The following is a 12,961-nucleotide window of genomic DNA, read 5'->3' as shown; positions in this document are numbered from 1 at the left end:
GCGCATGCACGGAAGCTGCTCTGGGGGCAGTGGTAGGTGCCGGGAGAGGGGGGTGGAGGAAGGTACCACCCGCACGGGCGGGGGGAGCAGCACCCAAAGGGGCTGGGCTCACAGGGGGCGTGGTCCCAGCTCCCGGTGGGCGCGGCTCTGTGTGGGTGTGGCCGCCGGCGGGCGCCTGCGCTTGTGGGGCGCGGCCCACGCTGAGGGGCGGGGTTTCCTTAGGGGCGGGGCTCCGTCCTGGCCCGGAAGATGGCGCCGCCCAGACGCGCCCGGGCCCGTCGGCGCTGGTGGATCCCGGCCGGGGCTCGCCCGGCTTGAGGGACCTTCGGGGCGGGTGTCCCGGTGCCGGCGGAGATGGACCAGCGCCTGGCTGAGCTGGTGGAGGAGCTCACCACCTCGGGGGAGCCGCGGCTGGAGCCCGGCAGGATGAAGGAGCTGAAGAAGATCTGCAAGTACGGCCGGAGGGAGGGACAGAGCCGAGCCCTGCTCGTTGTCCCCAGGCCGGCGGTGCTGGGCGGAGCCGCCCCGAGCGCTGGGGACTGGTGCTGCCAGCACAGAAGCTGCTCACTTAAAATTTAGAATAAATTACGTCCCCAGATGAACGTTTTTACATGCTGAGCCTCTTATTAAGTATCTCCCCTCCTTTTTCTTCGTTCTCTCCGTGCTCAGGTCGTCGGAGGAGCACATCAGCCACGCGTACCACCTGCTGCTGACGCGGCTGCGGGAGGAGCACGCCGAGATGCGCTTCTCCGCCTTCCAGCTGGCGCAGGAGCTCTTCGCCAGGTCCCACCACTTCAGGACGCTGCTCATCTCCAACTTCCAGGAGTTCCTGGAGCTCACGGTGGGGATAGACCACGAGCAGCCGCTCCCCCCGCCCAAGGAGGTGGCGCAGAAGCTGAGGAGAGCGGCCATCAAGGCAGTGCAGGACTGGCACCAGAAATACGGGGAGGCCTACAAGCAGCTTTCCCTGGGATACCACTTCCTAAAGCAGAACAAGAAGGTACTCTGCGCTTTTACTCCACTCCGTGGTATTAGGTGATGACCACCACATGTTCAAAGTAAGGCAACCAATAAATGTTAAAAAAAAAAAAAAAAAGCTGTAGGAAACAACATTGCCTGTAAGAGACCTCCTGTTGAGCATGGTCTTTGGAAAACAAACCACAGGCTTTCTTTCTGTTCATCTTGCAGTACTGTAGGTTTTAGAAACCCCAGTCTTGTACTCGCAGCTGGGCTCTGCCTCTTTCAGGGTCACCAGCTGTCTCTCACCCTCTGATTCCTGACTGCAGCCCCAAGGTTTAGCTCTTTTGGGAAGGGCAATAATGGACACGCCTTAAACTGAGGATAAACAGCTATTAAATCTTTCTGTGCCAATTTAAACTATCCTGATTTCTGTACTGAGGTGCCCAGTTCTAGGTCCCCTCTCCAGTACAACTTTGCAGGTGTATGTGCCTGCCACCTTCAGCTGCAGTGTTACTCTGCCAGAAAAGAGGTTTTATGAAAGAAAAATCTCATGTAAATCTTTGCTTTTAGATGTCACTTCAAGTTACTGTGTTTGGAACATTCTACTGCTTTAGTCTGTGTTCTGAGGTGCAACAGTGAAATTTGGAATGCTATTCTAGCATTCAGACTAGCTACAGTGATAATTATGGGCTGTCAGTAAATATACTGATTTTCTTTCTCTTCAGAAAGACAGATTCAGATTCCTAACAGTAGATGAAAAGCCTTTGTGATATCTGATGTATTTCTGTTGTTTTCTGGCTTTCATAGTACGCTAAGGGTGTTCCCTACTGAACTGTGCTGTGCTGGTGTTTTATCCAGATTTTGGTATCTGCTCACAAAAGATGATTATCTTTGAATTACCCTTTTTTATCTTGTTTAAGATAGGAAGAAAACTAAATGACAGTCATGAGAATTGCAAGACTGAGACAAGGGGGCTTTAACACGTAAACAGTTTCACCCAGTTGAACACAAGTGTACAACAACTCTGCTGAAGTTTGGCAGGTCTGTCTGTGCTCCTGTGGTCTGTGGCTGCTCCCCAGTAACAACTGGGGGATCCCTCTCCATGTTTTGATATGAGCTGTGCTATTTTATAGAGCAGCTGAATTTGAGTTCTTCTACAGGCATTAATACTAATAGAAGCCATATCAGGTAGTTCATGTTATGAGCCAACTGGCCTTTTGCCAGCTTCATACTTGAAATGTGAGAAGCAACCAAAAATTTTCAGGAGGTGTTTGCTACTATTTTGTAGTAAAATGCATCAGCTCTTCAGTTTTACAGGTTTGGTTCAGTAGTACAGGACAACTTGGTCGGAGTGTTAGCTCTGTATGTGGTTTATGGTTGGGCTTTGGTTGTTTTTTTCTTAATGATCACCAAAATCACTTTATAAACAGTCAGAAGATGACAGCTGCTGCTCTGTTAGGGTGTAAAACAAGAGTGTTCCCCAGTCTTTTAATGTTAGCAGGTCAGTAGCAGTAGGTACCAAGCAGGTACCTCTATAAGTGTTTGGCTTTAAAAGCAAATAATGCTTCAGTATACATGAAGGGAATTATTTTCAAGTTCCTGTATCAAAGTTAAGAATAAAAGGGGAAAAAAATTCACACATTTCCAAATATTTGCATATCTGGGCCCATGACTCGTAATCTTTGTATCTGAGCAATGCATGGATGGAATTACAGAACAGGATTTCAGGCAGATCCACAGAGAGTATAATACTGCTGTGTTCCAATATTTTCACAAAAGTTGCAGTAATTGTCTCAGCCTGCTGCTTAGCATCCTTTCAGTCAAGCAGTTTTTGCTCCTCATGCATTTAATTCCATAATGTCACACCAACAATAAAAGGCTTCATGGTCCTTTTGGTGCAGAGAATGGGAAAGAATGGGCAAATGACTCCACTGCAGGTACTCTGGCATGAGGCAGAAGTTGTGCTTTAGGAAGCTGTAGCTGTGTCTGGTTTGCTGTGCAGTCCAGCCTGACTGCCAGCAAATGGTGGCTGTAGTTCCTGGGTTGTATGTCTTTGCTCTGCTTTTGTGCACAGTGTTGCTCTTTGGGTGGATCTGTTTCTCCCAGTTCTGTGTAGGGAGCTGTGCAACTTCACGATGCAGCAGGTTGTGAGACCAGATCTTTGCCCTACCACCCTTCTGCACACCCATTCCCTACTGAAAAAAGTAGTGAGTGTGCATATTTCCTAAACTGGAAATAGAAGATCCTTCACAACAGTTTGTTGGACAGCTGTTAGATAAAAACATTTGTGTGACTCCAAAACTTTGTTGAAAGTTATTGAGAGCCATTACTGGATGTTGGCATGCTTGCTAATCGAACAGTGGCAAGAATGACAAACCTTCAGTGAGTGCTTGTAATGGAGACATTGCACCAGAAAGTCTGTGGGCTGCAGAATCAGTAAAGTGCAGGCTTGCTCAGCACTCAGCATATGGCAGTTCATAAAAGTTATATAATAGCAATCAGAGGAAATTCTGTGTTTTTCAAAAGGGTTTCCTTCTGCATTAATGCAATCAAGCCTCCTTTCTTTAAAACAGGAGAGAAAATTATTTTGCATTTTTGATCCCTTCTAAGACCAGACTAAAAACCAAAATATTGCTAAATATTTAAGAAACATAAGCATTTTGAGTTGTTCAGATTAATATTTATAATTCAGCCATAAGTAAGTGAGACTGAATGGTTTTTTTTCTCAATATTAAAACCCAACAGTGTGATTGTAAAATCACAAATTTGTCTTTCTAAATAAATTTGAAGGTCTTCTCTTTTACTTTTCTATCTTACAAATTTCTTCTGTAACTTGTGTATATATACTAGTTGTTATAGTGCTTACAAATTTTTCTAAATTTGCTGGTGGACCTGGTATGATGTTTTCATGTAATCTTAGTATCTACCCTGCATAGTCTCTTCCTGCTGATTCTCCCTAACTCCTTGTCTCCAGTGCTGTGACTGAAGTCTCTCAAAGCCCAGTTTGTTTCTGCACTCTGGATGTGAAATTCTAAGGGGCTTGTTTTTCTACCTTATGATTTCCTTTTGAAAGCCATTGATTCTCAACAGTCCTTTATTAGTAAGAGTAAAAACTCTGTTCACAATTGCTGTAGTTATTGATTCAAGGGGGAGAAGAGATAAAAGAAAATGCTGCTGAGCTTCTGGCTGATCACTGATGTTACAGGATTTTTCAGCACAGATAAGGATCTTAGGAAATGGATTTTCTATATATTTCTTACGAGGAGGGTTACACTTTTTTTCTTAATTTCCTCCTTAGGTGGATTTTCAAGATGTGCATGCCAGAACTGTGGCTGAAAGGAGAAGGGAAGAGGAGAAGCAGAAACGACTGGAGAACGTTTACAAAGAAAAAGTCAAAAGAACTGAAAAAGAAATGGAAGGTTGGTTGCTTTTGTTCTTTTAGTTCATTTTTCAACTAAAATTGGTTTTGTTTTTTTGTTTGTTTTTAAAGCAGTCTTTTTAAGGGTATATAAAATAATTTTGAGAGAATAGCTATCCAGATAATAGCTGACCACAGAAAGCAGGAATACTGCATTTGTTGGAGCTCAACCCTTCCTCTCTCTCACCTAAAGAATAGCAGAGGAAAGAAGTGGCTGTCTGACTTCAGTAGAAAGAGATGGAAAAGAAAGAACATGTTACCAAGAAAGATCTAGTGTCTAATTCAATAAAGTATGAGTGCATCACCCCCAGTAAACAAATCATAAGACTTTTTTGAGCTAGTGACTTAATTTTTGTTAGGCGCGAACTTCCCAATGCCTTGCTGGCCGGTGGCATTACTTACATTATATATACAGGGATTGTGTTCCAGAAATACAGGCAATGGTCTGCACAGGAATCCTGTGATTCCTGCACAGAATCACAGAATACGGTGTAGGATAAATGTGAAAAGTGTCACAGTGCAGCTAGAAAGTGTAACTGAGTCCCAAGTCTCTGAGCAATATTTGCATAGCAGACACATTTCTGTCATCCCAAAGAAGCATCCTGGAAATGTTTTCATGCATGAGAGTGGAATTTTAAAGAGATTTAACTTTCTTAAAGTAATTTGTATCAATAGCATCTCTTTGAGCAATAACATGCATTCATGGCTATTCCTACACACAGCTATAAAATTCATGACTGTAAAATGAATACCCTCCAACATCACTAAGAATATCTCATTGCACTTTGTTTTCCTTCAAATCCTATGAAGCACTTTAGTCATCTTTACATACTGAAATTTTAAAGAGGGTAAGGAAAGGAGGAGCCCTGATTCTACATGCCTGGCTCAGGAAATTCTAGATTTCCTGCTTAGGTATTGTCACTTTTATAAGGACAATTTCTGCAGAAGAGGAAGATTTGTATGGCTCAGTCCTCACTGAATAAATGGATTCCATCCTTTAGCAGTCATATTTGTTTTGTACTTCTGTCTGCTCTGGAGACATTAATATTTTACAGTATCTAACAATTTTATAAAATAATTGTGTTTTGATAGAAATGTCCCAAGAGATTGCTGATACACTGACAGAGATGGAAAACTGTTTCCAGCTTCTGATGCCAGATCCCTTCAATTTTGGGGTGAACGACATTGACCTGGAACTCAGCAAACGAACATTTGCTAATGAGGCCGGACCTGCATCCCCCTTGTGCTCCCAGGGGGAACTTAACCCATCCTATCTGGGGTGCATGGACGATGAACAGCCATGCTGCAGCAAGGACATTCTTCCTGTTTCTCACTGTGTTGCAACTGATGGAAACAAAGAGGCAGATGAGAAGCCTGAGCAAAAAGAGCTGGATGGAGGCACATGCTCAGACATTCAGTGCAGTGGCCCTGTTCTCGATGATGATGAGTACCAGACTTTTGTTAGGAACCATGGGCTTATTTCACATAAATATACTCTAGACCTTGAAGTCTCCACAGGTACCTGGAAGAATTTTTGACATATAGCTGGAGGCAGCCTTTCTCTGAAGTGTTTTGTGGTTTTTGTTTTGTTTCTGTTACTTAAATGCTGGGGTTACTGGATACCATTTTGCTTTGGGATTCCTGGACACCACTTTGATTTTTAAAATTTATTTATTTATTTTTCTGTTTCTGGTTCCTCTAGTAGCTGTTCTTAGTTGTACTGGGAGTCCTTGTGTGTGATTAGTAGATTTCATTAATTGCCTTCTAAGACTGACCTTCTGTAATAGTTGTTGCAAGCTCATTATAACACTTCATAGTATCTATAATGAGTCTCTTGTGTTTTACAAAATGTGTTTATCAAATACAATTTTCTTTCTCATTACTATTCACCTCTTTCTCTCTGTAGCTGGGGAATAAGCTGCTAGTTTAAAAACCTTACAATTAGGTGTTTCTGAAACTTTTTCCTTGCAAGGAACTAAGTTTTCCTAGCAAGTCATTACACCTTTTTTTTGCATAACTTTACTAGTATGAATTACCTGTAGAAAAACCAGGATGATTTGTGTTTTGGAAGTTTCTTAGAATTGCTATCCTAAGGGAATTCCATGTACAGGCAGTAAGGGTGATATCTGCTTCTCTGCTGACAAAAGTGAGTGAAAAGTATAATTTTTACTTGGATAATGGTATACTTGGCTTCTTTGGCACTCAAGTTCTGTTACTACCAGGGTAGGGATTATTTTGTATTGAATATGAAGAAATTGGTACAATAAGGCCCAGTTCATTTGAACTTGAGACAAGATACAGTGTAAATAGTAAGGCTGAACTTGCCTGTGGTTTATTTGGTGATTCCTTAGTAATAATTACTTAACCGACATTTCTGGCATACTGGACTGAACACTTTCCAAATTTTCCTCAGATTTTTTGAATGTGTGAATAGTAATAGAATAATTAATACTGAACAGAGAAGCATTCTGATGTTTTTAACTTCCTTGGGAGTGATCAAATGTCTTAGAGTAATTTGGCTTCTTTAGCTCCTGTAGTGAAGATACCCTAAATGTCATGAACTAACTCCTTCCCCATTTTGAGCAGATATAAAAGTGCAAGAGAATGAAGATAATACTGCCATCATAAACAGTGTCATGGATGCTCACAAACTTCTCAGAAATAAGTTCTGGCCTTCTGTGCAGTCCTGGATTCAGGTGAGATAAAGAGAATTATTTTTTCTTCATTTTTAAATAAAAAGGTGGTGAAACAAGGACTGGGATACAGTAAAGCTTGAGGGAGAGTGACCCAAAAGGAAATGAAGGTTGAAGAAACAGGAACAATTGGAGATGATTTCCATTCCAGTAAGGGTGGACTAAAGGAGACTTCAGGAGCTGTGTAGCTTGTTTGATAGCTCTCAGCCTTGGGTGTGGTACCTATAGGCAATTCTTTTTTTTCCTTTTTTTTTTTTTTTTTTAAGGTAGGTAAAACATGGCTTCTTTGCAAAGTCTTAAAGTAAAACACAGCTTATTTTTGTAAGACTTCTCTCTGTCAGGTTAGCAGTATATCATGGAGCCTCCTGTGTGGAATTTGGCCTCCTGAAGGGCACTCCCAGAAGATGTTTGTAATAGCTGTTCATTCTTTGGCTTCACTAGTTGCTATTAGTTTTTATAGTGTAGATAGAAAAAGAATTGGCTTTACCAATTGTCCCTTTTAAGACAAAGAATTTGTAACACTTGTTTCATTAATTATGAGGGAAAACTGGAATTATTTTTTTTTTTTTTTGGCTCAGATTTCTGGAAGAAAATAAAATGTTGCTTTCTTGGTTTGCAGCTACTTACCAGAGCAGGAATCAATGATGATCGGCTAAGATGTGCCATTGAGCACAAGAATAAATTGGAGACTGCTATGAAGAAATACAAGGAAATGAACATTTCCTTTAAAGCAAGAAAAAGAAAAGTGGTGAGTTTCTTAAAGTTCTGTTTAACTAGAGAGGGCCATTAGTAAAGCTTTGCTTGTATACAGAAAAATGCTCTTTCTTTAACCCCTAACCTGGGAAACTTTTCTACACAAGTTTTATTGTAAAGTACACTAGTTCAGCTGATCGTGGCTTCCCTCAAGGAGCACTGACCACCTGTATAATATTCCAGGAGCCTGGTCATTAGACCAAAACTGTTTAAAGCATCCCTGTTGTTGTTTAGGATAGAGAAGTGGGTAAGTGCAGATTTTATTTACTCTTTGTTGCTTTACGTGTAGCACTGTTAAGTCCTCAGCTTCTTTTGTGCCTATTTCTCAGTAGACACTGTACTGCTGATTTTCTTTCACAACTTGCTAACTCTGAGAGTCTCAGTTCAGGAGGGTAGTTTCTCTGCTTTGTAGCATTTATTCTGTACTAAGCATGTAATGAGATTACAGTTATCATAGGAAAATTCAGAGCATCAAACTATTTCACAGAGATGAATTACCTATGACAGTTCTTGTGAAATAGGTAGATTTTGTGAATAAACAGAGACTGAAAGATCAAATAAATTATTCTGATCCAAAAAGGAGTTTATGGCCTGTTTACATAGACAAAAAGCAAAGCTGCATGATACTAATTTCTATTGGCTGTGACGAAATGAAATGAAATAACTGCGTAGCTTGATACAAAAATAAGTGCTTTGGGTCAGAGTCCAGACTAGAATCTGGTTTGGATTTACTGGATTGTGAGAATTTGATCTGGACATAACACCTTGAGCTAAATTGTGTAGCCTCATTTAGCCATGACTGAGTGTTGTAGACTTTGCCTTCATTGTACAAATGAAGCTAAATCAAGATTAATATGGTTCATCATCTTAACACCTCCTGACGTGCCACACCAGTCAAAAATGCCAACTCTGAATGAAAAGTACTGAAAGACTGTCGTGTCAGAGGCTTTTGTCTCCAGTGAAATATGTGTGCTACCTTTATGCAACCAGCTATGAAGGAATCCAGACATCTGCTGTCATTCCTGCCATTTGCTTGACAGGACTTCATTTGCTGCACCTCTGCATGGAATATTGGTTGCTATATTTCTTGTAAGATATAAAAGACATTCAAGCCTTGATTTTCATGTGTGTGTGTTTAGAGTGGTATTGTTACCACTTGTGAAAGTGACTAATGCTATCTGTATGTTTATATAGCATGTTTAGAACTAATACCTATATTAATTTGAAAGCTAATAAATTCCATTGCTAAAAGGGAAAAAAATAGGAAGCCAATAGTGCTCACAGTACTTTCAAAATGAAGCAATGCAGACTAAGTTATCTTAAGCATTGAAAACAATATATAAATATTCCTAGGGTTTCTCTCCAGTGGAAAATAATAAAATTTAGTGTTACTGCTGAGTTATTTTAGATTTATAACCTGAACACAGAGATCTTTGTACAGCAGAAGGAAACTGCATAAATTATATTTTATTCATGTGTCAGATGACTTTATTGAAATGTAAAAACATGGTAAATCGGGAATCTGGTAGAACAAAATAAACAGAATCTCTTAGGCCATGGTTTTTAAATCCCCATCTGTCAAATATTTACTTGTCAGCATGTGAAAAACTGCACTCATCTCTTTAATTGAGCATTGCTGCCTGTGTTAGGTATTGTGTTTTTGTCTGAGTGTCCTCATGTCCTTGGAGCTGCAGCTCCTGCTGTGCCAAAGTTTTGCTGTCTTCTGTGTCTCTAAAGCCAAGAGAAGAAGTAGTGACAGGCTGGCTGTCCTTCAAAGCCCTGGCTCCCAGCCACCCTGTCCTGCCAAAACTTTACAGATGTGATCACATGGGACCAGTGAGTGCTGGTCATGTGTGGAGATGAGCACACCTGGAAATGAAGGGGAGGTTCAGTAAGCAGAGAGGGAGAACGTGAATCAAGTGGCTGAGTGCAGAGGGTGCCACGTAAATTGGTTTGCAGGTAGTCTGTGCCATCTCTGTGTTTGGATAGGATGGCATTACTGGTGATGCACTCTGAGGTAGCTGTATCCTTAACTGGAGAATGTAAAGGTGAGCTGTTTGTGTGCTTGCTCATTTCAACTGTCATGATCCTGCAGCACAGCAAGCCATTCTTTTGGGGAGAGAGTGGTTTTATTTAATTAGCAAATATAAAACAGGGTGACAGGGACTTGGCAACTTGGCTGGGGACTTGGGCTTGCCCATTCTCCTGGGACTTTCTGCATTTTCTTCCTGCTCAATCTCCATGCTTCTGTGGTCACTGATTTCCCCCTGTTTCATCTTTCTATTCTTTGCTTTGTTTCTGTTCTGTCTGGGAACAGAGGGAGTAAAGACTTTACTCATCCTTAAACTGAGATCAAGAGGGTTGATAAAGGGAAGGGTTTAGTGAGAGACAATGAAACTGCCACTTTAAAGAGGGAAGGTCCTGGGGTGCCTTACGATTGCCATGTGTCATTGCTACTCTTTTTTACCTGATCAGTTACACATGGATATGGCTGAAATGCTAATAATTGTGCTAATGCTAATATATCTGGAGTAATTCTTGCTGCTGCAATTTAGTGTGAATATACCAGCAGCGTGGCTTGATGTAAATTATACTGAGAGCAAGAAATTGGTGCTTGCATGGCCTGATCCCATAGAAGAAACATTTGCTTGGTTCACAAGGTGTGTGTTTTGGCAATCCTTATTATTATATCCATGCTTTCCATTGTTTCTTATTTCATTTTCCATATCACAGAGCAGAGGCCTCCGAGGCAGGAGCCTTTGGCAATCAGAGTTTAATATACAATTCACACAAGTTACTTTCTCTGAAGTTCTTTTTTACCTTTACTGAAAAATGGAAAAGTCAAACTGCTTTGCAAACCACAGAAAAACTTTCTTGGAGGTTTAGGGAACTTCCCTTATACAAGGTCACTTGAAGGAAAGAACAGAACTTTATACAGTGAGACACTTTGACTTAAAATGTTTTATAGTGACATGAGCTATAACCACTTCTTTCTTTTCTCCTTCATGAGAGTGAAAAACACAAACAGTCAGAGAGTCTTAATTACAAGGAGGGCCATCATTTCTGTGTGACACTTACATCCTGCCAGCACAAGTGCCTGTGTTTTGTGCTTGCCTCTCAGGAGCTGTGGGAGGAGAGGGAAAAGAAAAACAAAGGTTATACTTTGACTGTCTAGAAATAAATCCCTTGCAGCAGATTTTATAGTTATTAGTACATCCCAGATGCCAAGTCACACATTGCCCGTTCCCACTGCTGTGCTCCCAGCAGATCAGAAGTCAAGGTATTTCTTACAAGCTGTTACTTTTTCAAATGGGTGGAGGGTGGACAAAAAAAATGTAGACTACTTGTATTGGTCAAAGACAAATGAGTTTACACAGGTTATGTTCGCTGTGGTTAAATCCTTGTTTGGAGTGTCTGTCATGTTTCTGACAGAAAGTGCACTGAGGGTATAGCATTTTGAGGTTTTGAATTTTATTTTTTCTGTGAGTCTGGGTTTTGGCTGAATGCTGGTGAAGAGGATGGGAGCTTTACAGGCTTTTATTTCACAGTACCAGGATGCTCGGACATGTCCCTTTCTTCTCTGAGTGCCTGCTTGGGATAATCCCAGTGCCCAGTAGAGGGAGTGCAAACTGCATGCTCCACATTTTTCTCTGTGCCACCTTGATCCAGAGCCGCTCATCTGCTCAGTCTTGTTTTCAGGTGTTTCCAGACTTTTGATTCTTTTGCACTAATAACTTATGATCAAATTGTTCTTAAGAATATTTTTTTTGCTGTTTAGAAATAGATTTGTTTCTCAATATCTTCTTCCTTTTCTTATAATACTGGATTTTATTTTTTTACTTGTTTCATGTCTGATTTGCTGCTGATTAGATGCAAATGATCTTACAGTTTTAGAGAGGACAAGTATGTACTGTATTTTAAGTCATGCACACTACTTTTTGCTTGCATCCTTTCCATAAAGAATTACCCATTAGGATAATACTTGAAATCCTGACATTGTTGATAGAAATGTAGCTCATTAGCTGGATTTTGTACATTCAAAGTGTGCTTATGTATGGGAAGCTGTGGAAGGTTTAGTATTCAGGCTGGATAAAATTTGGGCAGACAGAATGCAGGAGGAAAAATGATGTGAGAAACACCCCATTCAGGTGTCTATCAGCAGAGGGATCATTTAACAGGCCTGTAACACTTTGAATTTTAAATTTCAAATTACATTAAAAACCAGGGATATATAGTTTTCATTAACTGTATTCATTACTTTTTGTTTCACCTTTTCTTATCTACTGTCAAATCTAAGCGTGCACTTGGATCTTGATTTATTCGTGTACTTAATTTTATCCATGTGAAACATCTGGTTGAACTCAATAATGCCATTAATAATTAGATTTGGAGGAGCCTGTCCTTGTGTTGTCCAGAACCTGATATTCAAATCTCACTATAATACAAAAGTCAGATTTTTTCAGAAAGAGTAATGTCAGAAAATTGTTGCAAATTTACAATTTAAATATTTGCTGCTAACTATTTAGTCCTAAATTACATTAAAAGGTTAAAATTTTAGTATGTTATAAATTAAGCAGAGTTCTGCCAATTACTTGGCAATTACAAGACTTGCTGATTTTTTTTTTCCCATGTCTTCAACTGCAGTTTGGCATTTTAGCAATTCTAATGACTTATTTCTGCCTAATCATTTTGTACCTTTATAACCAGCTCTTTTCACATCTGTCTTTTTGTTAAGTTAGTGCTTGGTTTTGAAAAAATGAAAAAATCTGCATTTGAATTTTAGATTTCTTTTTCTGCTTCTGTAGCCATAGAGAATCCAGTCCCACTGACAGCTCTCTGTAACAGCTTCCTGTACTCACATCCTTAAAGTTTTTTCCTCTTGTTCATTTTACAGAATCTGTTTCTGGGGGTTAGGTAATTGTCTGCAGTGATCCCTCACAGTGTCTGAAATCAAACTTGCTAAAACATGCTCAGACCATTCAGCAAGAGGCACCTTTATAGAGAAGTCTTTTCCTCAGGTGCTGCTTTTTAGCAAAAACCCCAACTCTTAACAAAAAGCTGCCCTTTGAAAACTGAAAGCATTTCATATAAGATTTGAATGGTAACTTGGTGATTATTGTGAGCATTTTTTCTATGG

At 40.4% G+C, this 12,961-nt stretch overlaps 1 protein-coding gene across 1 annotated transcript in view; it reads left to right on the top strand.

Moving 5' to 3' along the window:
* Positions 1-202: 202 nt before the first annotated feature.
* The window catches only part of UVSSA (UV stimulated scaffold protein A), a 43,922-nt gene continuing 31,163 nt past the window's right edge, over positions 203-12,961 (top strand). Inside the window, exons 1-6 of the mRNA XM_056490912.1 lie at positions 203-452; positions 670-1,000; positions 4,259-4,379; positions 5,471-5,896; positions 6,965-7,074; positions 7,691-7,819. Coding sequence (XP_056346887.1) covers positions 355-452; positions 670-1,000; positions 4,259-4,379; positions 5,471-5,896; positions 6,965-7,074; positions 7,691-7,819 — 1,215 coding nt within the window. The 5' untranslated portion in view covers positions 203-354. The remainder of the gene's footprint in view (positions 453-669; positions 1,001-4,258; positions 4,380-5,470; positions 5,897-6,964; positions 7,075-7,690; positions 7,820-12,961) is intronic.

Source organism: Oenanthe melanoleuca, chromosome 4 (assembly GCF_029582105.1).
Source record: "Oenanthe melanoleuca isolate GR-GAL-2019-014 chromosome 4, OMel1.0, whole genome shotgun sequence".
In the NCBI taxonomy this organism is placed as follows: Eukaryota; Metazoa; Chordata; class Aves; order Passeriformes; family Muscicapidae; genus Oenanthe; species Oenanthe melanoleuca.
The sequence above is the reverse complement of the archived record's forward strand: the minus strand, read 5'-3'. Positions and strand labels throughout refer to the sequence as shown.